The sequence below is a fragment of the Natator depressus genome, chromosome 11 (genome assembly GCF_965152275.1).
Source record: "Natator depressus isolate rNatDep1 chromosome 11, rNatDep2.hap1, whole genome shotgun sequence".
Classification (NCBI taxonomy): Eukaryota; Metazoa; Chordata; order Testudines; family Cheloniidae; genus Natator; species Natator depressus.
In genome coordinates this window covers 39,104,329-39,127,665 of record NC_134244.1, presented here as the reverse complement: position 1 = coordinate 39,127,665, position 23,337 = coordinate 39,104,329, and the positions used below count along the sequence as shown (strand labels likewise).

General features: G+C 41.7%; 1 protein-coding gene across 1 annotated transcript in view; it reads right to left on the bottom strand.

Moving 5' to 3' along the window:
• Positions 1-23,337, bottom strand: part of MYO3B (myosin IIIB) — a 340,336-nt gene that overhangs the window by 66,480 nt on the left and 250,519 nt on the right. The window contains exons 34-35 of the mRNA XM_074967534.1: positions 20,158-20,221; positions 19,182-19,317 (exon numbers count right to left, since the gene is read on the bottom strand). Of these exons, the coding sequence (XP_074823635.1) occupies positions 19,182-19,317; positions 20,158-20,221 (200 nt within the window). The remainder of the gene's footprint in view (positions 1-19,181; positions 19,318-20,157; positions 20,222-23,337) is intronic.

Below are 23,337 nucleotides of genomic sequence, written 5' to 3'. Positions count from 1 at the left end.
TAAGTAAGGCCATGTCTATCCGTACAGTGGTGCACTTTGGGGTCCTGACCCACAGTTTGAGAACTGCTGCTCTATGCCAACAGGAGAGAGCTCTCCCACTGGCATAAAAAAAAAATCACCTCCACAAGTGGCATAAGCTATGCTGGCAGGAGAAGTTCTCCTGCTGACATAGCACTGTGCACACAAGCGCTTATGTCGGTGCAATTTATGTTGTTTAGAGGGTGGAATATTCACACCCCCCCCTTCCCCCCCCCCCCCCGAGCAACATAAGTTTTGCCAAGATAAGCTGTAGTGTAGACATAGCCTTAAGGGTTGCAGAATCAGGCCTTTAGGCATCAAATTCTACGGCTGAATATTGCACCTGTTATATTCAATAGGAGGGGGTGTTGCAAAGAAGGCAGTGAAAATCTTTGTTAATAAACCAAGGATCTCTTTGCTTCTGAATGCACAGCTCTGTTCTCTAGTTAGTTCACAAGTATTTCATATCAATGGGATGCAAATGTGATGGTTTAGAAATAAAAGAGTAACTTGCACATAGATGAGGACTAAATAAAAAGCCCCAAAGCGGTAATATTTAAGAACCTATATCAAACTTTTATCCTGTCTCTTTTGCTATCACTTAGACACAATGTTCTCATAATGGTGGTAGAGTTCGCTGTTGCCTTTGCTCCAGATAAGAGACTCTCTTTTTCCATACATGAAACACACACAAAATTTGCATCTTAGTTTACTGTACTTTAGACAGTTGACCCATTTGGAACCCAATCACATGCAGGCAAAACTCCACTGCCTTCAGTGGGAGTTCACCCTTCATAAAAACTGCAGGATCTGGATTTGAATAGATTAAAATTGGATCCTCTCCTTCTGGAATTACCAGTGTCTATGAAAGCCTCTTAGTTTCCTAGGACTCAATTATGCTTTATAGGCCGAACAGAAAAAGGTATTGTGGTGCTATTCCAGGTGGCATTCTGATTGGGAAGCAGAATGCCTCCTGGAGTTGCAGGGTGCTTGGTGGACTCCTCCTTATCCCACAATCCATGTGGCTGGCGAGTTGAGAGTCAGAGCCTTGGCCCAGCTTCTTGCCCTTCACCTTTGGGATTCTCTATGTCCCCAGTGGAGTAGGGAGAGGCCAGTGCTTACACTCCCCACAGCACAGAGGATGAAATGCTGTCTGGCCCTTATATATGCCATGCAAGACAAGGGCCATTCCCCAAACACCTGCTCACTGCTCCCTCAACCTCCACTTCTTTGCACACTCACATAAGAACCAGGCACAACCAGGGCCCCACACATTAACTACATCTCCGGTTTTCAAGGGACTGAAGTGGTAGCTTTTTTGCATGTGTCCTTCCAAGCAGGCCAACTGTTTCAGTGACAGATCACTTCGTAAGTCAGCAATGGAATGTGCACAACAAAACGTACACCCAAATCCCAGTGCACAAGGCTCAGCACTGCTCCTAGTTTTGTCATTTGAAAGCAGGCTCTGGCCCATCCCACAAAAACTTGGTTTGTACAGTTTGTTTTTGTTTGAAAAGGTCCACGAGGGGAAGGAATCTGGACAGAAATCCAGCTACAGTTATTCACAATGGTTATGTAAAACACACTCAGGACTCTGTGGCAGCAACATTTTCAAATGTTTGTGTTTTTCGTTTTTGATTTGTTGTTCTTCCCCTATGTTCTGATGTTAATGTGAACAAAGCCAAACCAAACCAAGCCATTAGTTTAACTAATGTAACCCAGATACAGAGGGACAGATTTTCAGGCCAGCTAATTTATGCTTGATGCAGAGTGAGGGTGGAGGGCAAAGTTAGGTGGAATGGGCCTGATCCATGGTTGCTCTAAGGTGTCTCCAGAGAACAGCCCCAGAGCAGGAGGCCCTCACTGCCACATGTAGAGCCAGCTGTGGGCTGCTGTCCCTACTGCTCTCATGATAAGAGCTCCTAATGCTGGAGCCATTCTGGGGCAGGCTGGTGGCACGTTTGAGCTGGTCCTACTTCCTCGCTATTTCCCAGCGGCTACCAGGCCCCAAAGGGTCTTCAGTAGCTTGATGCAAGCTAGGACAGATCTGACCCAGTATCAGGGGCAAAACCGGACCCCATCAGCTCAGAATCAGTGAGCACAACACTCCCCTCCATGCATGCTGTGACAAAGTTCCTGCTCTACCTTGGTGGGTCTTGCGCTTATTGGCAGATTTGCTCACCTTGGAGTTTCACGGCAGCCCTCAGCTTGGCCATTTTTCTGAACCCACAGTCCAGGTCGACTCCTCCTGTGTCTGACCAGGAGTAGGGAGGATTTGGGGGAAACCCGGGCCCGCCCTCTACTCCGGGTTCCAGCCCAGGGCCCTGTGGAATGCAGCTGTCTAGAGTGCCTCCTGGAACAGCTGTGCGACAGCTACAACTCCCTGGGCTACTTCCCCATGGCCTCCTCCCAACACCTTCTTTATCCTCACCATAGGACCTTCCTCCTGGTGTCTGATAATGCTTGTACACCTCAGTCCTCCAACCGTCCACGTTCTCACTCTCAGCTCCTAGTGCCTCTTGCTCCCAGCTCCTCACACACACACACCACAAACTGAACTGAGCTCCTTTTTAAAACCCAGGTGCCCTGATTAGCCTGCCTTAATTGATTCTAGCAGCTTCTTGATTGGCTGCAGGTGTTCTAATCAGCCTGTCTTAATTGTTTTCAGAAGGTTCCTGATTGTTCTGGAACCTTCCCTGTTACCTTATCCAGGGAAAAGGGACCTACTTAGCCTGGGGCTTATATATCTGCCTTCTATTACTCTCCTATAGCCATCTGCCCCGACCCTGTCACAATGCATACACACACACACACTCTTCAGTCCCAGTCTTGTGAATTTGGCCCAATGCCTCCAAGAGCAGGGACAGGATAGACCTGAGCAGTGCTTGCTACCCTCTTTTACAGGTTACCATAGGCGGTTGTGCTGCACTAGTCCAGCTCAATTGGCGAGGCCATAGCCCTGCATTCATCCTTCCTCCCTACTTCCTTAGGAATGTCTGCTCCTGCAACCTGTGCTAGACACCTCTGGTTCTTGCAGATCAGGAACACAGACTGGGATTGTGCCTGTGATCTCTTGTACAGAGACACAAAGGCTCTTTTCGTATCTTTCCCTCCACCCCCATGTCTCTGTGCAGGCCTAGGTACAATGTAGCTGTTAATCTGAAAGTAAAATAAAAATGCAACACAGGCTATGCTTTCAGGGCAAATACTTCCCTGCTTAGGACCATAAGCCAGGTGTCTCTAACCAATGGCAGTTCATTTCCAGTTCTTCACTGATTAGGCTAGAAGGTAATAGAGACAAGCAGGAATAAGAGAAGGGTGATGGCTGCAGAGCTAGAGTGATACGAAGCATCTACAGAACAGAGAATAGGTCAGGGTAATCTATTTTCACAGGTGTCATGAATGGATCCTGAACCTTCCTCAGTGAACAGGCCTTTCCATCACAAGAATGACACTGACAACATCAACACCCCTCTTCAGCCCAATAAGTCCCTACTAATGAACAAACAAAAATACCCTCCCCCACAGAACCCTGAAACAAATCAACCAAAAAGTAAATACAATTTAAGAGCCCCCAAATGTCTGGCCCAATCAGAGTTCTTCCCCGCAGGCAGGCAGAAGTCACATCATGCATATTTAAAAAAAGTACCAGGGTGCTGAACAAATCACAAATGAGCCTTTCATACACACAGCTTCAGATTTGCTTGGGGCTGTGGACTGGCTGGTTTGTTGCTAAGGATGTTTACTAGAATGTCTCTGGGAGCCTCTCCAGCGCAGTGGTTTAAACCCACAACTTTGCCCCATGAATCAACCCATGAGGTAAGGCCCCTGTATTCTGTTCAATCCGTTAATTACAGTACTTCATTTAAAATAATAGGCCACTGAAAAATATCCATATTCTAGAATCACAGAAGCTAGACAAACAGCAAATTGACTATGTTTCTTCTTTGTTACTGCTGTGCTCCAGGGAGCTGGTCTCAATCACGCTGAGCCATAAAGAGCGCTCACACACTACTAATCTTATTGCTTGCTGGGTGATACCAACAGGACAGGATTATGCTAATCAAAACCATTGGAACTATAGACTCATGAGCCTTTGCGCCAGGTGAACACATTCTCCACAGCAATATGGAGAAACAAACACTTCCAATAACTCTTTGTGTGCTCCGTGGGCAAACTACCATTGAGGCAGCTCTAGGTTACGCTAGAAGACCAGTGTGGTACCTAGCAGTCCAAAGCGGCTGCAAAAGTAACCCTATGCCTGCATGGTACTAGGTAGTCTTGGCTGGAGCCAATGATCTGGCCCAGCATATGTGATGCCCAGCTTGAACCCTTCATAGGCAGCTACTCTATTAAATGAGCCAAAGAAAAGCTTTCTAGTGACTCCTACAGAAAAGGCTGTAGTAAGTTTGTATCAAAGAGAGAAACTGCTCTTCTATAAATCACAGCTATGAGCCAGAGTTTTCAGAAGAGCCCAGCTCCCATTTAGACACCAAAATAAATTACTAGATCTTCAAGGGCACTCAGTACGTTGGGCGCACCTTAGGTGTTGAACTCTTTGGAAAACCTAGCCTTTATTTAGGCTCGTAAATGGGAGCTGAGCTCTCTTGATAATCTGGCCTCACTGGTGGGTGTTGAACTCTTGAGAATCTGGCCCTGAGCTCTTTTGGAAAGGTGGCCTTTATTGCTCATGTATTCCTTTGTCAGTAGATGATACTTCCAGCCAAAGCAAATGTACAAATCTTTAATCTTCAGTAAAAGGAACGTGGGGGGTATCGACATGTGCTACTCAATAGAATACAAGACAGCTAAATTCAATGTGCCCCTCTTGGAGAGTCCTCCAAGCTCCTCTCAATTTCATTTTTAACCTCCCTCCTCACACCCTCACACACAGATCTGTGGTGGTGTGTGTGGTGCATAGCGGACTGCAGAGAGGTACTGTTGGGGCAGTGAATTAGAAAACTGCGTGGATCGCTGCAGGAGTGACAGTGCCAGGGGTTTCAGAGTAGCAGCCGTGTTAGTCTGTATTCGCAAAAAGAAAAGGAGTACTTGTGGCACCTTAGAGATTAACCAATTTATTTGAGCATAAGCTTTCATGAGCTACAGCTCACTTCATCGGATGCATAAAAGTGGAAATGCAGTGAGGATGTTTTTATACACACAGATCATGAAAAAATGGGTGTTTATCACTTCAAAAGGTTTTCTCTCCCCCCCCCCCCCCACCCCACTCTCTTGCTGGTAATAGCCAGGGGGATTCCTATCCCTCCTTTCCACTCCCTTACCTTAGTAAATGTGACTGCCACTCTTCACCCTGTTCTCACCTTGGACTACTTCCTGCCTTACTTCCACTCCTCCTAGTCAGAGTCCTCTCTCCTAGGGTCTACTAGGCCTCAGGGATTCCTATCCCTCCTTCCCTCAGGGAAAATGACTACTGCTCCCTCTGTGGCCAGGCTCTTGGCTTTATGTAAGCTCTGCCTGTTCCTTCAGACATGAGCATGCTTTCAATTAGTGGCTGCCTCCTAGCCCAAATGTCTCCTGTTTGCCACTTAATTGCTGGATTGAGCCCACCTGGCCTAATTCAGCTCTCTCAAGGGCCAGGATGGGGCGTATACCCATCACACCCCCCCTTTCCTTTAGCTCTTCATCAGCTCTCCCCACCTGTTCTTTTCCTCATTCTTCTGTTTCTCTGCATAGGTTTCTTTCCTTGGTGGTCCTTTTCTTCTCCCCCTCCCCACTTCCCCCAACAGCCTGCTGGCTTGTTCCTCTCTTGTGGCTGTCTGGTTTTTAACTTTCCTGAACCTGCAGTCTGGTTCCCATCTCCCACAAGGCATTACTTTCTGATGGAGGGCTTAGGTCCCACTGGTGTCTCCTGTCTCCTCTCCTAGTGACAGCATCAATGCTACTGGTGGCTCTAGCCCCTGAGATAATCTTGTTTCCTCTTCTCCTCCTTATGTAGCTGGAATCCTTATAGTGGTGGCAGCTAGGCTGGTTCCTCCATATTTCCAGCTGCTTTACAGGCATCTAGGTTCTTCTTTGGAAACATGTAGCTGGAAACAAGGCAGAGAGGAGCCAGCCCCATGTGATGTACCAGTTCTCTGAAAATCACAAAGTACTCTATGGACTACCAGAGATCCATGGACTAGTTATAGAATCTCTGTTGCAAAGTGACTGATACTTATTGCTCGTCTGCACCTTTGTTTTGTGGACAAGAAGAGGGAAGGAGTTTATGAACAGAGACTCAGTTTTTGCACCTTGCACTATGACTGCCTTGCCTGTGTCACATTGTATAGCAAGTCTACAGCCACACTCTGGATCCATATGTTTATAGTTTGAATTTGGAACTTGATTATTTTGATCATAATCTTGCCCCCTGATTTACATGCCCTGGAACTTCTCTGCAAGTTGCTGTCTGTGCTGACCACTTTCAAGTGAGTGACTCTGTACAGACTAGAAGCTGCCTGCTAATTTAGAGTTTCCTTTGTTTTATGTAGTGAAGCCTTGTTGGGTACCAGGGTGAGGAATTTATACATGCTGGGCCTTAAACCAACTATCACAAGGCCCAAAGCACCAGCTCTGGCACTAAGCTGAAACAGATGTCAGTATTAGTAATATTTATCATCCCTTTGCAGGATTCTGTTTGGTGTTTAGACTGCCTTTACTGCAGTAGAACTTAATGATCACAACTCTTCAAGAGTAATATTGCTACTAGTTTTTTAAATCAGTTTAATATAATTCAAAAATGACTTACAGAAACACAGCCAAACAGAATCTAATGGAAAGCAAAATACGAACGGTCTTTATGTCTGATAACATACAAATGAGAGATGAGCCCAAATGGAATCCTATATATAAACCCCCAGTGAAGTTTGGGGAAGTTTGGATTCGGATCTGAACTTCACGTCTCAGGCCCATCGCTAAAAATAAATAAATGACTCAAATGCTTTTGTTCTACAAACACCTCTTCTACCTGTTTTAAACTGCAACAGCTGGTTATCTCAATATAGTTTGAAAATGACATCCGTAAATGTTGAAACTCAAATTAGATCACTCTGTGTTTTTGTAGAGCTGCAGCAAGCTGTTCGTTTTCCTGGCAAATAAACCCTTTAAAGCTCACAAGCTTATTGTCATTTTTCCGATAGTCATGCTCTTTATCTTAACTAAGAAAATGTGGTAAAGAACAGTCTTAAAAAAATATACAAAAAACAATCATGCCACTTAGCTGGAGGGCATTTTCGGTGTTTGCAAACTCTGGAGTCCACAGAGATGCTGAAACAATGCACTGACCATTTCCTTCTTCTGGGAGTGAATGTTTTTTGCATGTACGTGAGGCAAATATGGAGACAGATTGGTGACTATGTCACAGAATCTGAAAGAAGAATAGATGAGAGGCAGTCTCCAAAACAGCACTGTACAGAGTTTGGTCAGGCCATAAAATCAGGGCCCAGATCTCCTGACTCACAACCCTGTGCTTTAACCACTAGGCCGTGCGCCCTAAAGAACTCCTCTGGTACCATGACTGCCTTCAACAAAGCAGTCACCTGGCCCGAGTCCCTAGTTAAGAACGGCAGAGAGTTGTGAAGACAGTTGTGGACCTTTGAAACCTTTATTTATAGCACTTGTCATGTGACTTTCTGGCAGAGAAACTAGCAGATTTCAGAAGATCAGAAAGAGGTGGTAATTGTCTCATTTGTCACTGTTAATTACATTTTTAAATCACCCATAAATATAGAGTTTTTTCATTTCCCAAAAGATTGTTTTTAAAACCTCGCCATTAGCCTGCTGTGACCAAACAGTCCTACTTGTGGAGGGGATGGAAGAGGAGTGTTAATAGTGCCAGTGGAGATGGACAGCTCTCAATGTGTGCACCTGGAGATTGCTCATCCTATACACCTATGTAGCTAGTAGATCCTAAGTGTACATAAAATGTGCTACTGCTGATCCATTTGTAGAAATAAACAGATACGAATAGCTTATTTGAAAGACCCCAATTTATTTAGGTTGTTTTTTCTTGCTGCTCTATTCAACAACTTTAATTTAATTAAATGTAGACTCGTGGCTTTCCAAGGCTGAAAACTTGGGAAGAGGATTTTCCCAGGGATCTAATCAAATTCCATAATGACCTTGACCACAGGATGATTTTCCGTGTCATCACATCAGATCTCCATGTTTTTTTATAACTTCTTTGGAAGGGATTGAGAAGGGAAATCCTTACTGGATGCATCCAGGAATTTGTAGCATGATGCAGTGAATGCTGCCTGTCCAAAACGTGTCTAAACACACTTTATTTTGAGATGATACTCAGAGTCTTTTGCAACATCACTCAAGCTCTAAAAGACTTTGGTATAGTAAATAACAGAATTTGATCCTTTTTTAATTTTGACTCAGGAATGTTTTCCTTAGGGCTTTGACATTACACCTTTCTCACTGACATTCCAATCTCTAGTATCTTCTGTTAGTTAATGACAGCTTTCCTTTCATTATGTAATTATTTGAAGTCCTAAAGTTTTCTGAAGCAAAAGCACCAAAGAGCTCTGCATTGTTTTCTTCTTCGCAATGTGAATTCAGTATTGTGCAAAACTTTAGTAAGTTTATTTTTTAAAAAGGGGTTCTCTGTGCATATACTCAAAACTCTTAATCATTGTATATGGTCAGGTAAAATGTACTCAGATATTAAAGCAGGGATTTTGTTATTTTTACTGAATAGCAAGAAGCCAAATATACCCTTCCTGCTAGTGATTTTTTTAAAAAAGGAAATGCATGTGTAAATAAATTAAGCCTACATAGGGGCATAAATAGGAAGTTGTAGTATTTATTGGACTTAATAGAGTATATATAGAAAATATTATACAAATTGCAGAATTGGAAAAATAATAGTCTTTATCAATTATGAGGAAATGATGAAAAGAAGCTCAGGTCTAAGGTGAGTAAACAGACAAAGAAAGCACACAGAAAGGCAGAATGCAATTTTTATAATTCCTACAGCCATAGACAGTACTTTAGAAAACCATAAAAAAGAACTGAAGAGAAATTAACTGAAAGCTACAATATTTGAACGAGTGGAACAGTCATGTGTGACATAGTCTGCTGTTTTGGAGCACTAGCAACAATGGCTAAGCTTCATAGGAAAAGCTGTCAAAGATTCTCAGAGAATACTTAAGAAAACTTTGAGCAATAATAACAGAACAGTGAGGTACAGTACGATAAAAAGCTTAACCACCAACAAAGAAATGGCAAAAAGAAGTACTTAGGGAAAGCTGTGTGTCAGGGATGGAAGATGAAGAAGACAGAAAAAGTAAATATACTGGAAGCTGGAGTGAGAAACACACTGCTAGCCATGATATTTTATTGGGAAAAACCTGAACCTTTACTGAAATATTGTCGTGTGGTACTATTACATGTTGTTTATTGAACTTCATTAATTTCATTCTTATATCATCAGGTTTTTTTGTATTTTAATGAGAGATTTACTTATTCTGCTTTATCACAATACAGTCTGTACTAATCCAGATCCAATGTGTTTACATCACTAGCAATAAGAAAGCTGTCTAAAGGAAACTATTCCATCCAATTCACACAATCCCGTGTATGCTATTCAGTTGCATCCCATTTTAATCTCTCCCATTTGATCCTAATCAGCATTGACTACAGGTTAGATCCTTCTATATCCAAAGCAATAACAATAACCAATCCTCAAGTAAACCAGCCTGTAATGAAATTCACAGCCCAGGGCTAAACACAGAGCTAACATGTGTTTAACAAATCAAAGCTTGTATTTATCATTTGTCACTGCTTGTGTCTTGGTTGTTTTTTCTCTCTCTCTCCCCAAGAGACAATTAAGAACCCGCATTGTGAAAGAAACTTCAGAACAGTCTGACTTTTTTTTTCAAAATTGGTTGATCCATAACATCTGCAAAATGCAATCTGGACATCACGCCTACTGGCAAAAGGGTTAATAATAACGAGTGAGGTGTGAACCAATTCAAACTACAAATCCCTAAAATGTAGTCACAAACCAAACCTTCATAGGAAGTTGGGGGGAAATATCAGCTAACCTTATAAAAACTATTTTATTAATATTATGTTTGTTGGCACTTATGGGTCCCCATTAAGACGGGAAGTGGAAGCGCTGAAATATCTACCTAGGTATCCGCACTCCATCCAACACCCTAGTGTCTGAGCACCTCACAGTGCTTCTGGCTCAGTTAGAAGCAGGAAGAATCAGAAACCTCATAAAACTAAGGATTCCCACAAGGCTAGCAGACAAAGGTCCCAATTCTGGGGTCTCTATGCAGGTACAGGGGCTTATCCATGTACAACACATTACACACTTGGAGCCGAATATTGTAATCAAAAGCAACTTGGATAAGCTTCCATCCCAATCTATCCCAACTGGAACCAAATCACACAACTTTTTGAGTCATTCATCGTTATTAATAATGACCCCCTTTTTGATGTACATGTATGTCTATTTTTGGTTCATTTTCCCGAGAGCCACCTTGAAACAAACTGGGCATGTATCTTTCTTCTGGATGATATATCATTACAGCTTATACATCAAATCTATAAGCAACAAAATGAACTGGAAATCCTATTTATGTCTGCCATATCTAGAACTGTGCATTTGGCACAGCAGTCAAAGACACTCGTGAGCCAACAGCATGCAGTTTTAAGAGAAAAGGGTGTTATATCTTCTCCTGCCTCTCCCCAGCCAGATGTTGGACCAAACACTAGAAGAACACAAACAAATGGGTTGTGGTGGGGATAATCAGCTGAACATGAGCTCTCAGTGCAATGCTGTGGCCAAAAGGGCCATTGCAATCCTTGGATACATAAACAAAGGAATATTGAACAGGAGCAGAGAGGTTATTTTACCTCTGTATTTGGCACTGGTGTGACTGCTGCTGGAATACTGTGTCTATTTCCGGGTCCTACAGTTCAAAAAGGATATTGATAAATTGGAGAGGGTTCAAAAGAGGACCACAAGGACAAGCCAAAGAGGAAATATTTGGTGGATATTCTATGGCCTGTGTTATGCAGGAGGTCAGACCAGATGATCACAATGGTCCCTTCTGGCCTTAGAATCTCTGAATCTATGAACTCCATCATGTATTCCTCTCAGTAGATGGAAATCCACTGTAGAACCACTGTATCACATCAAGAATTTCTCCAGTGAGGCTGAGAGAGCTACTTGAGCAGTACCCCATCCAAAGTGTCTTCTCCATATTGTGGCATACAGCAGGAGAACACAGTGGAGACACAGTGGAGCACACCTAATTGTGCTGTCCTAAAATCCAGCTGGATCATGCCAAATAGGACCTTTCCCAGCCATGTCCATAATATCCATAGTGACCCATGAGACTGCTGTTATTTTCTTCATGACAGAATCATAGTCCTAGCCCTGACATGCAAAGAAAAAAGCCACATGGAATTTTTGAGCAGAATCAATGGGATTCTGCTATCACACAAGTGAGTCCATTGACTTGAGTGGAATTAGTCCTGATTTACACAGGTGTAAAATGAATCAGAGTGTGTCTTAGAATTCATGAAATTCTTGTATATCATCTTTCACCCAAATGGATTCTAAAATGCTTCACAGCCTTGATGTATTGGGATCACTTCACCTACTGCTGAAACACTGCCACCTATCAAGGTAGAATATGGGTGCCACACTACACAATAGTGTCTTTGAAATGTATCCAAATGAAACGAAATAGGAAGTTGAGTTAGGCAGAATGAATTCAAACCTGGCCAGAACTCTAGGATTAATCCCGTAACTCTTACAAAATGTACCATGGCATCTTTGATTAAAAGTGGTCCACTCCAGACCTCAATATTACATCTCCTCTAGAACACAGCCTGTCCAGGAACACAGTGCCTGCTAGCACCATGTTGGGGACCTTGACTCTGTGGATTCAAAGGGAAGGAAAGTGAATCACTAATGCAGGATGGAGTATTCTAGTTATGTTTTTTTAAAGCCATGCACAAAAAGAAGTTAAATATGAGAATATAGTTAAACTTCTTCTCTGATATAAAATCTACCTAATAAGAGTATGAATACTATACCTGACTTAAACATCCTGTAACACATAAGAAAACTATATCAATTCAAGACATCATTCTACGATTCAGAATGGCACTTTGAGGATGGTAGATGAAAGACTATTCTTAATATTAAGGTCTGAAAGATATTGTAACTTGATTGTTAATGTTATTTTGTAGGGATTGTAAATTTCAAAGAGTGAACTCCCGGTTCAGTATTTATTCAACACAGAATTTGTAATGTATAGCACCTTTCATTCAAGCACTTTATGCAAACTATTATAATTGGCAAAAACAATGAGGAGTCCTTGTGGCATCTTAGAGACTAACAAATTTATTTGGGCATAAGCTTTCATGGGCTATAACCCACTTCATCAGATGCATGGAGTGAAAAATACAGTAGGTAGGTATAAATATACAGCACATGAAAAGATGGGAGTTGCCCAAAGATGGGGGGGCAGTGTCAGTGCTAACGAGGCCAATTCAATCAGGGTGGATGTGTCCCATTCCCAACAGTTGACAAGAAGGGGTGAACATCAACAGAGGGAAAATTACTTTTTGTAGTGACCCAGCCACTCCCAGTCTTTATTCAGGCCTAATTTGATGGTGTCAAATTTGCAAATTAATTCCAGTTCTGCAGTTTCTCATTGAAGTCTGGTTTTGAAGTTTTTTTTGTTGAAGAATGGCCACTTTTAAGTCTGTTATTGAGTGTGCAGGGAGACTGAAACGCTCTCCTACTGGTTTTTGAATGTTACAATTCTTGATGTCTGATTTGTGTCCATTTATTCTTTTGCATAGAGACTGCCCGGTTTGACCAATGTATATGGCACAGGGGCATTGCTGGCACATGATGGTATATATCACATTGGTAGATGCGCAGGTGAACGAGCCCCTGATGGTGTGGCTGATGTGGTTGTCAACACCATCATAGGACCTATGCACACATCTGATGAAGTGGGCTTTAGCCCACAAAAGCTTATGCCCAAATAAGTTTGTAGTCTCTAAGGTGCCACAAGGACTCCTCATTGTTTTAGCTAACATTGTGTCCTTTCCCAATGCAGACAAGCTCAGAGATACAAAAACCTCAAGGACTGGACAAACAGAGATGAACACAAACACTCTGGAAGACTTGACATGGATAGTTTGATCGAGACTGACATGCTTTTGTTTCTCTCATAATTGATTGTCCCTCTAATCTACCCACTGCTTTCACTATAGACATCTGAAGTCATTATTAAAAAAATATGTGTTGAGATAGTTTACTCCTCTAACTTTCTGAAATGTTACTTGGATACCAAACCGAGTAAGAGTTGATAAAAACAGCAGCATTTACATACAACAATTTCCATCTCAGCTATATCGTGTGCATAGCAGCACCATATAATCCTTATTAGCTTTTTTGCTTTTCCGAGGGAGGGCAATCACATCATCTGCAAACAACAAAACAAGGAGAACAATATCCTTCATGGTCCCATCCTTTAGACTCTGCTCAGCAAAGCTTCCACGTTTTCGGTTAGGGTTTTGCCTGAGTAAGAGACTGCAAGATTGGGAAACATAGTAATAATTCCATTTGCCTCTGCGATCTTGACCTTACACTAATGAACACCCACAGATCTGCCAGCTAGGAGAGATCAATGTGTTTTCCATACACAAAGAGAAAAACATGCACTCTCAGTCTACTTGACTCATTTGAGATTAAAGAAAGCAATGACAGACATGAGAGAGAACACGCAGTGCCAGTCTCACTCTAAGACCCCATCCTGAATTGTCTCACAGCCCTGCCTCCCAGTGGACAAGCAGGTAAACCACGTATATGTAAAGTTGCAGTACACAGAAAACAGAATCTTAGTTAGAGCATCACATAATTCAGAATCAAAAGATTAAAACAAGTGGGCCAGTTTCTGCCTTTGGTTACACAGGAGTGAAACAAGGGTGCAGCCATTTAACAGAGCCAAGTTTGGCCCATTCTGTCTGAAAATGGGGGTAAGGACCAGTGATGTATGAGTCATTGAAAATAAGGAACTGCTTAGAAAATGCAGCCTACCGTAGATTTTAAAATCTTGCTTTATTTTCTGTTTAGAATGGGGAATGGGTAGTATCACCTGTAACAGCAGCCTTTTGGTAATGGCATTTGACTCTTCCTTAATCCACAGTGTCCCTTGTCAGACTTCAGAATGGTAGCCGTGTTAGTCTGTTTATGGTACTGTTTGAGATGGCAGACCGCAGCTGTCCCCTTGCCAGTAACTTTGCACATAGGCAAGTACCTACTGCATTTCATTACCTCCCTTGAGAATGCAGAGACTAGCTGCCCTCTCTACACGCAGCAGACAGCCACCGCCTCACATTTCTCTCCTAGCCCAACTCAACTGGGCTCCAGTAAAATCACGTTACTGTCAATTTTACAGAAAGAAAGAGACAATCTATTAAACAAGAGATAGAGAAAAAATAAAGATGGTGGTGAAACTATTCAAACGGGGCCACTGATTTTAGGTGTCCAACTTGAAACTCCCTGGGCTTCATTTTCAATAATGCTGAGTACCCTAGTGCCCCTTAGACTTAACAGGACCCCCCAACATTGAAGAATCGAAAATCAAAGGACACTTTAGAAAATGTTGACTTCTACAACACTATGGGCAGCATGACTAGACTGGCATTAAGATTAGTTACAACACAGCTGGCTGGTTAACTCGGAACATCTTGAAACCTAGCTATGTTTCGACATTTCTGACAAAGTTTCAGTATCTCAGACAACAGGGTGAGGAGCATGGCATAAAAGAGATGTATCCTATTTCCCTGCAAGAGCGCGTACGTGACTGGAGACTCTTCTCTTATATTCTGTTTGACTTTTGAAGCACAGGCATCCATATCTCTATTAGCATTTGAAATTACATCATCTCCTGGTCAATGGATAAATACTATTAGTGTTTTCTTTTACAAACATATTTCCTTTTCATCTAGAAACTCTCTGCTGTATTTATTCTTGGTCCATCCATAGCTAAACACTAGGCAACTCTCTCTCCAGGGAGTACTTTCAAACACTGTGTTGGGGCTGAGACATAGGTAGCCAGGAGTTGGAGTCTAGTGGTTAGAGCAGGAGTCAGTGTTGGGAGTCAAGCCAAGTGTCAGAGCTGGAGTTGAGCCAAGGCTCAGGAACAAGGCAGGAACCAAGAACAGGTCATTAAAGCAGAGTCCAGGAGTCAGGCAAGGTCCAGTGTGGCAGCCAGGTAAAGCCCAGTTGCATGGACAACTTTCTGTGCCTCTCTTTGGGTTTAAATAAGAAACCCTGACCAATCACAGTTCACAAGGTTCCTACAATCAGGCCCTGATGTAACTTCAGGTTTCATGGTCTTTCCTGTTCAGCTGCGTAGTAATGAGCTGTGGAGTAGAAGCAGGGTGGTGCTAGTTAACAGGGAACCCTATGGACTCAGGTTCGAGACCTACGAGATATTCTCCGGTCTCTCAGGAATATGTCACTACTCTGCCTCTAATGTTACCTTATTGTGACTTAAATAGTCAGCTTCTGACTACCATATTAACTGGACTCTCCTCCTGACCTTACCAATAAAGGATAATATCAGGGAGAAATTATTCATATAGAAGAGATTGGGCAGGATCTTTGGCCCTGCTGCAGCACTCTGGTGTTGCTAATGGACTATAAGGCTGGCTTTACTGTCTGGTGGAAGCTCCCCCCACACTCCCCTCCCCTTGTAGGGGGAATCCTTGGGTGACACAGAGCCAGCACAGCTTTGAGGGGAGACTTTCAAAGGCACAAAGAAGAATTAGATGCCCAAATCCCAGAAAGTCTATAGGAACTGAGCTTCTAACTCCCCATCTGTGCCTTTGAAAATCTCCCCTTTAAGCCATTTTAGCCTGTGCGTGGACACACCTTGCACTGTGTGTAGTTTGGCCATAGCTTTAAATATGTTTCTTATAGGCCGAAGTCAAAGCCCAATGAAGTCAGTGGGAGTCATTCAGTGTCTACATTTTTGCATAAATCACTGACTACAGATTTTGCAGTGTCTGTGTGGAATCTCCCAGCTCTATCTTTTCCTTGCCACTGTAGCATAATTGGGAACATCCTAACACACTAGAGAGGCAGGTATCACAATGTGATGACCACTGTTCACGACAAACACACTGGCAAATTTTCAGAGGAAATTTGCAAACTTTTATCATTCCATTTCCCCCTTTTTTTCCCCTTGGGCCAGTCCTGTTTGTAACATAATTCTAAAATGATTTAGAATCAATTTATAAAATTTGCAGTGTAATGTTTCATCAAGGAAAAAAAAGTACCATCATCATGTTCTTTGGATCACATAGTATATATTGCTTTTATGTGGATAATAATTTAGATATTATATTCAAAAGTTATAACAAACATATTTACACCATACTTACCCCAAAGATAATGCTCTATATTTGCCATTTCATTTTGGTTTTTATAAGTGCTACAGCACTGGGTGCCTAAAACTACATATCATGGACCAAAAGTAAATACAGAATTCACTGGGGTGTGAAAGCATTTGAATCTCTGACTGAAGAACTATGCTTTCACAAAGCACTGGAAGAGGCCATTATTCTTCAACAGGTTTATTTCTTCAACAGGTTTATTTCTTTAAGTGTGATTTATATCATTTCCAATCTTGAATACCTTAAATGCTTTACTGAGATTTTTATTTCTTTGTGGCTGTGTGCTTGTTCTTTTCACATATTTATTTCCTGAATAGATCAAATCAATGTTTCAGTGATCTCTTCTTCAAAACAAGTTTTTTAATAGGAGAATACCAATCACAGTTATTTTAAAAAGTCAAATCTTAATTATTGGGTAATGGACCCTGAATCACACACTTGTCAAGGGCCTAATTCTGCCATGTTTAATCCCTCTAAGTAATAATTTTACTCCAGACCTAATACCATTGATTTCAATGGGACTACTCACAAAGAAAGGTACTACTCACTGAGATTTGGGGTGACAGAACTTGACCATTAGTGCTTCTCTTAAGAAGGTATAGTGCAATGAAAATATTTTTGTTTGACAGGTTTATTGTTACCACCATTTAAACGTTTTCCACTGTAACGCACACACCTTCTGCAATCCCATTCCACAAATTCAAGTCCCCTGGGAACTGAAACTCAGAACAAGAGTATAACGAATTTCCCAACCTATTGTGTTTATGTAGAACTCTGTATTTGCAACTGAAAACAACTGTGTATCTATAAAGGATGAAAAATGCTACATTTGTGTAATTTCCTACAACATAAGTACCTGATCCTGCCAACATCTATGCACCTTCTTAACTATATATATATGCAAAAAGAAAAGGAGTATTTGTGGCATCTTAGAGACTAACCAATTTATTTGAGCATAAGCTTTCGTGTAGCTCACAAAAGCTTATGCTCAAATAAATTGGTTAGTCTCTAAGGTGCCACAAGTACTCCTTTTCTTTTTGCGAATACAGACTAACACGGCTGTTACTCTGAAACCTATATATATATGAATAGCTTCGTTGACCTCAAAGTAAACATTATGTACATGTGAGTTGGCAGGATCAGGGCCTAAGCGTGCAGAAAAATGATTGTAGTCCTATTGACCCTGTAGGAAAAAGTGTACAATAGTAATAATATGGTACAGTTAATTGCACAATCAGATTAATTAGCATATATAAAGAGCTCAGGACAGAAAGGCCTCATTTTAGGGTTGCCAACTTTCTAATCCCTGAAAACTGAACACCCTTGCCCCGCCTTTTCCTGAGGCCCCGCCCCATCCCTCCTGTCCCCCCCATCACGCGCTCTCCACCCCAGCTCCCATCACTCGCTCCCCCACACCCGGGACTCACCTGCTGCCTGCAGAGCCGGGCTGGGAGGAACTGACGCAGAGCCTGCCCAATCAGTGCACAGTGGGGCATAGCAGGGGTCATTCCCTGGAGCAAGGGGCTGGGGAGAGGTAATCGGGGCACAGTGGGGTGTGGGAGGGTCCGTCCCTGGAGCGAGGGGCTGGGGTGGGGAAATCGGGGCTCAGCGGGCGGGGGGGGGAGAGAGGGAGGGTTGAGGTTCTGACCCAGTAGCAAGGGACCGGGGAAATCAGGGCATAGCAGGGCAGGGGGAGGGGGAAACCGGTTACCACCCCAGATGGTGCCGGTACCTACTTTGGAGCTTGTTCTGAGAGCCAGCCAGTTCTGTCGGTCAGGCTCCTACAGCAGCTGCTGCTTTTCCCACCCCCTGATGGCAGAGGCTGGTTACTGCAGGTAACCGGACTTTTAGCGACGCTGCCAGTTTCCCTTTTCGACTGGACATTCCGGTAAAAAAACAGACACCTGGCAACCCTACCTAATTTTCAGGAATGGCCTGCAAGCTTGTGTATTAGCATTTAAATTTGGGGACTGATAAAAGATATCAAACTATCAACCTTTTCTATCTTGAACGGTGGGTAATAATTTATGGCCCCATACTGAACCCTGCATTCAGTGATCTGCAAATACAGTTCCATGACAACAATGGAGACAAGCATTTTGATAAGTAACAATTTCTGATATTGATTTCCTGGAAGACTAGAAATATGGACCTGTTAAAGCAACCTGGGGTGCTTCATTTTACATTTTTAAATTGATAAAAGAAATCATCAACCAAGACAAGAAGGAATAGATTATCAGAGTAAGAACCACATTGGGTAGATTTTAGCATTGTTGTAGGCTTCACTGTGTTGCAGAATGAACCTCTCTGAATGCAAACAAATCAGTTGTCTTTCATTCTGCCACACATAAGAGGTTTCATAACTTCCAGTTTGTGATGTTTGCAGCCAGAGGGAGAGGTAGAGTTCTCTGATGCCAATTTTGTTTCATTAAAAAGGTATTTTTATGGAGTGAAGATCATGGCTCATGTTCTTAACAGAATGTTATCACACCATACTTCTGTCTCCGTATTGTACTTAAGTGCATTTGACAATGTAAGTTCAAATAAATTGCACATTTTCAGATGGCAAATGTTAAATAAATAGTTACTTACAGTATGTTTCCTGTCTTCCAGGGGACTGTTAAAAGAACTAATCGATATATAAACTTACATGTAGACAACATGTATCTTATAAATATTAAAAAAAATCATCATTACTTTAATATATTTCTTACCTTGTTTTTTAGGCGATCCCAGGGGACTTGATAATTGATTATTTGCAACTGCAAGGGCTTGGCTTATGGGCTGTGAATCATTCATTTGGAGTGAATGCTTTAGTAGAAACTGAGATGTGGGAATCTCACCCGAATCCTTTTTGAATAAGGAACAATGTTTCAGAAACATAAAATAGTATAAGTATTCCACTCAATGAAGTCAACTTTTAACCACAATCTTACAGAAAACAAATGTATATTTTGTATACTTCATTGTAAAATGTCTAATGCTAGATTGAAGTCACACAAGATTCTTGTGGCTTTTAGCCACAGTGACTAAGCACCTGTGTCATAAACATTTGTTTATTTTCCCCCTCTAACTTATTTACCCCATACTCATGCAGTTAATCACAGCATGCACTGTATGCTGATTTCCTCTCATAGTTAATTTGTATCTTTAGAAAAAGGCTATAGGAAGGTATTAATCTGCTTAACATTTCTAAGTACATCATCCAAGGGATTTTGTTTTTTTAATCTTACATATGCTCAGCAGAGTTACTGGCAAAAACTGTACATTTTCTTCATTTCATCCTTTCAACATCAAATGGTAAGCAGCAAAAATTGGATCAGACTTCAAAGACTATGCTGTGCTCCAAGTCACAGAGCGACTCCTCCATTTCACATATTGAATTCAAGCCGGATATCAAAGTGCTACCAAAGAACCTCAGGTCCTTACTAAAAAAGAGACGAACATCTGTAGAAAGTGAAGTGCACAGACAAATCACCTCAGGGAGTAGCTAGCATTTATTCTCAGCAGCAAATTTCCAGCCTTTTGATTCTCTTATTCACTGTACCTCCCTGTCTTTCTACAGAACTAAAGTTCTTAGCAAGCAGGCTTTTGTCTCAAAGACTTCAAAACATCACTAAGTTCCATGTTTAGATGGCTATGCCAAGCAGAACTGTGGACTCAGGAATTTGAATCTGAACTTAATAGTACCTTTTCCATTTGTTTGTGAAGAGAATCAGGCTCTGCAGGAGAAGTCTGGTTGTTGGTTTGCTGCCTAAAAATTACAGTAAAATAGAGAGTTTAAATGTTGTTATTTTCCTCTGTGCCACTAAAGAATTACGGGAATACACAAGTTTTGTCTTAGTGTTTTTTTTCCAGTTGCCTGCACATGATCAGTTCTGAGAAAACAGACCAGTCACATTTCCTCTAATGATGAAATTCCTTGATATTAAATACATTAGTACTGTAACTAGAACTGAGCAAAATATTTGTCATTATAGCTTTGTGTGCGTGTGTGAGAGCAAGAGAGAGACAGACTAGATTGAGATTATGAAACTTCTGTGAAATTAGAGAGCTTTTATGAAATGCGACAAGAGCTAACACTAAAAGTTTTTCACTTTCATAAGGCTGTGAAAAGCCACTTTCCCTTGAAAATTCAAACTCAGAAATTCTGGAAAAGCCAGCAGGAGGACCAGGTTGTATACCCCTCCCCAAAGCAACATGGTCTAATTGATTAAGCAGAGGTCAGAGAACGAGGATTTCCCAGGTTTTTATTCCACCTCTGCTTGTCTTAATACTTCACTTATATAAACTTCACAAATATTATTTAAGGCCCAGTCCTGCTCCCACTGAAGTTAATCAGACCAACAAAAGACCCCTTATGTAGGCCCCAATTCATGTGAGCAGACTCTTGAAGTCAATGGGACTCTGCACTGACAGGAAGGTCTACCCACACAGATTCTGCTGCATGATCCCTATCAAGCAGGTAAATACCACCAATGTCATTTTACAGATGGGAAAACTAAGGCTTACAGTGGTTAACTGATTTGCCCAAAGTCACAGGTCAGGATTAATACCTAGGTCTTCTGATTGCCACTAAGGCCTAATCCACTAGACCACAGGATCCTCTGATCTAGTCGCACCTTTCCTGAAAATGAAGCTAATATCAATTACATATCTATCTTTCTGGGGATGAAAACATCTTAAATCCTGTATATTTTCAGACTTCATCTGCAGTAAATATCATTGCTTTCATTTTACAGATAGGGGAAATGTATAGCAGGGTGGGTAAGAGATTTGCTTGAGTAACTTCTTGAGTTTTACATACTTCACTGTGAATAATTTTCAGTCCCTCATATTTTGAAAAAATAAAACCCAGGTTTTTTGGAGGGATAAATATCATATGGAACTACATTAAAAATACAGCACGCATATCTGTGAATTACATTTTTTGCCACTCTTTCCCAGTTTTACTCAGCTCTCTTAATAACCAAAAATGACTCTTGAGCAGTGGTGCAAGTATGGTAGTACGGTACGCCACGCTGTACCAGTAAGGTATTTAAGGTTGGCACGGTGTACCGGAAAGACCACTTCTAGCCCTGTCCCCTGCCCTTCCATGGAGCTGCGTCTCCTCCGTCTGTACAGCAGCCCTGCCGGAGGACAGGCGGGGGGGGGACGGCTGAGGGCAATACAGCCGCCGGAGGAGCTGCCGACGTTCTGCTCTTTTCCCCGCTGGGAACCGCATCCCAGGTAACGGGGGATGGATGTGGATCATGGGGAGGGGACGAGGAGAGCGTTGGGGCCCAGGCTGGGGTTGGGGCAGGGAGGAGTCGCATGGGGAGTCATGTGCCCCCCCTTTGTGTCCCTCCCATGAGTGCAGCGTACTGGGAAGAAATGATTTCTACTTACACCACTGCTCTTGAGTAACAGCAGAACAACATAACGCACTGATTGAGCAGTAATTGGTGATAGCTACATGTACAGACTTACTTTTCAAAAACACCTGCAATTAAAATAATTGAAACTAAACAAGGACAGGAAATCTTTTAAACTGTTACTTTGAGTACTTAACTTGACACATGTACATCAAACACATTACATAACGTGCATATCTTATCACCACATCCACAAATGCAGACTACAATTTTTGGGCTCTGACTTTCAAAGGGACTTGGGCTCATGAGTGTCTCAGTCATTTTTGAAAATGGGACTTAGGCACATATGAAAATGTTACCCCAGGTCCAGAGATCTGATTTAAATTGCAAGTTTTACAAAGCTGGTTGCAAAAGTAATGACAATTTAAGCAGTTGTTTAAATAAAACTCCCAAGAAGTGGCAACAAAATAAAGAATTCACTGATGAGTTCAAATATCTAATTTCTCTGGAATATTACAGTTCACATGACCACAAGATGGGTTTTATTTATTGTTTGTTTTTTTTATAATTTATTCTTTAGAAATTGTTATTTGGATGTTAATTGTTATTCTGCCCAAAGTCATACGTTAAATTTGAACATAAATATTTTATTTAATGTATAATATATAAAACTCACTATCAGAGATAAAATGCTACCCATATTCTGCAATCAAAGAATCACTGGACAGTACTGTCTCTGATAAAAGTATTACCCATAATAAACTATCTCAAAATGACAATGAACCTGAGCTGCATTAAAATAGCATCTAGGCACAACCCTGAGGATTATCCTTAGGGCAGTTCTAAACCATTTGCAACTAAATACTTTGCAAAGTAATGTCTCCTACCCCCATCCCCCCACAAAAACCAAAAAAAACAGACAGCACTGTTATGTGCTCTGGGAACGAGCCAAAGAGTTTGGCTGTGCTTGTGGATACATAGAGTTCTTTTCCATGTGTACTACAAGCCAGAATTGTGGAAGGCTTTTTCCACTTTTAGCCTCCAGACCTTAACTGACCATGGGCCACTAAAATCTTCGTAACAAGGAATTGACTGGTATACAATTTTCCATGTTCCCTGTTCCAACTAGTTCACAATTCCTCCCTTTCCCTAAAGGTTATTAATAAAGTTGGAATTGAGAAGGCTAAAACGTTATCTTTATTTAAACATAGCCTTTTTAGATAGAAAACTGCTTTCTTTTTCTTTTCTTATGAAAAGGGTGGAATGTGGCATTTACAAGTAAACATACAGGGCCAAATACCATTGGAATTCGCAAAATATACCAGGCATGAAATGGAAATATTGCATTCTTTGTTCAGAATTTTCGGAAGGGGTTAGCTCCCATAATTAGGCCCAGATTTTCAGAAAAATTCAGTTCCCACACAGGCACCTAAATAAGCAGTCAGATTTTCAAAAGAGCTCTGCATGATGAGTGAAGAGCTCATTTAAAAATCTGGCCATAAGAGTCACAGTGGCA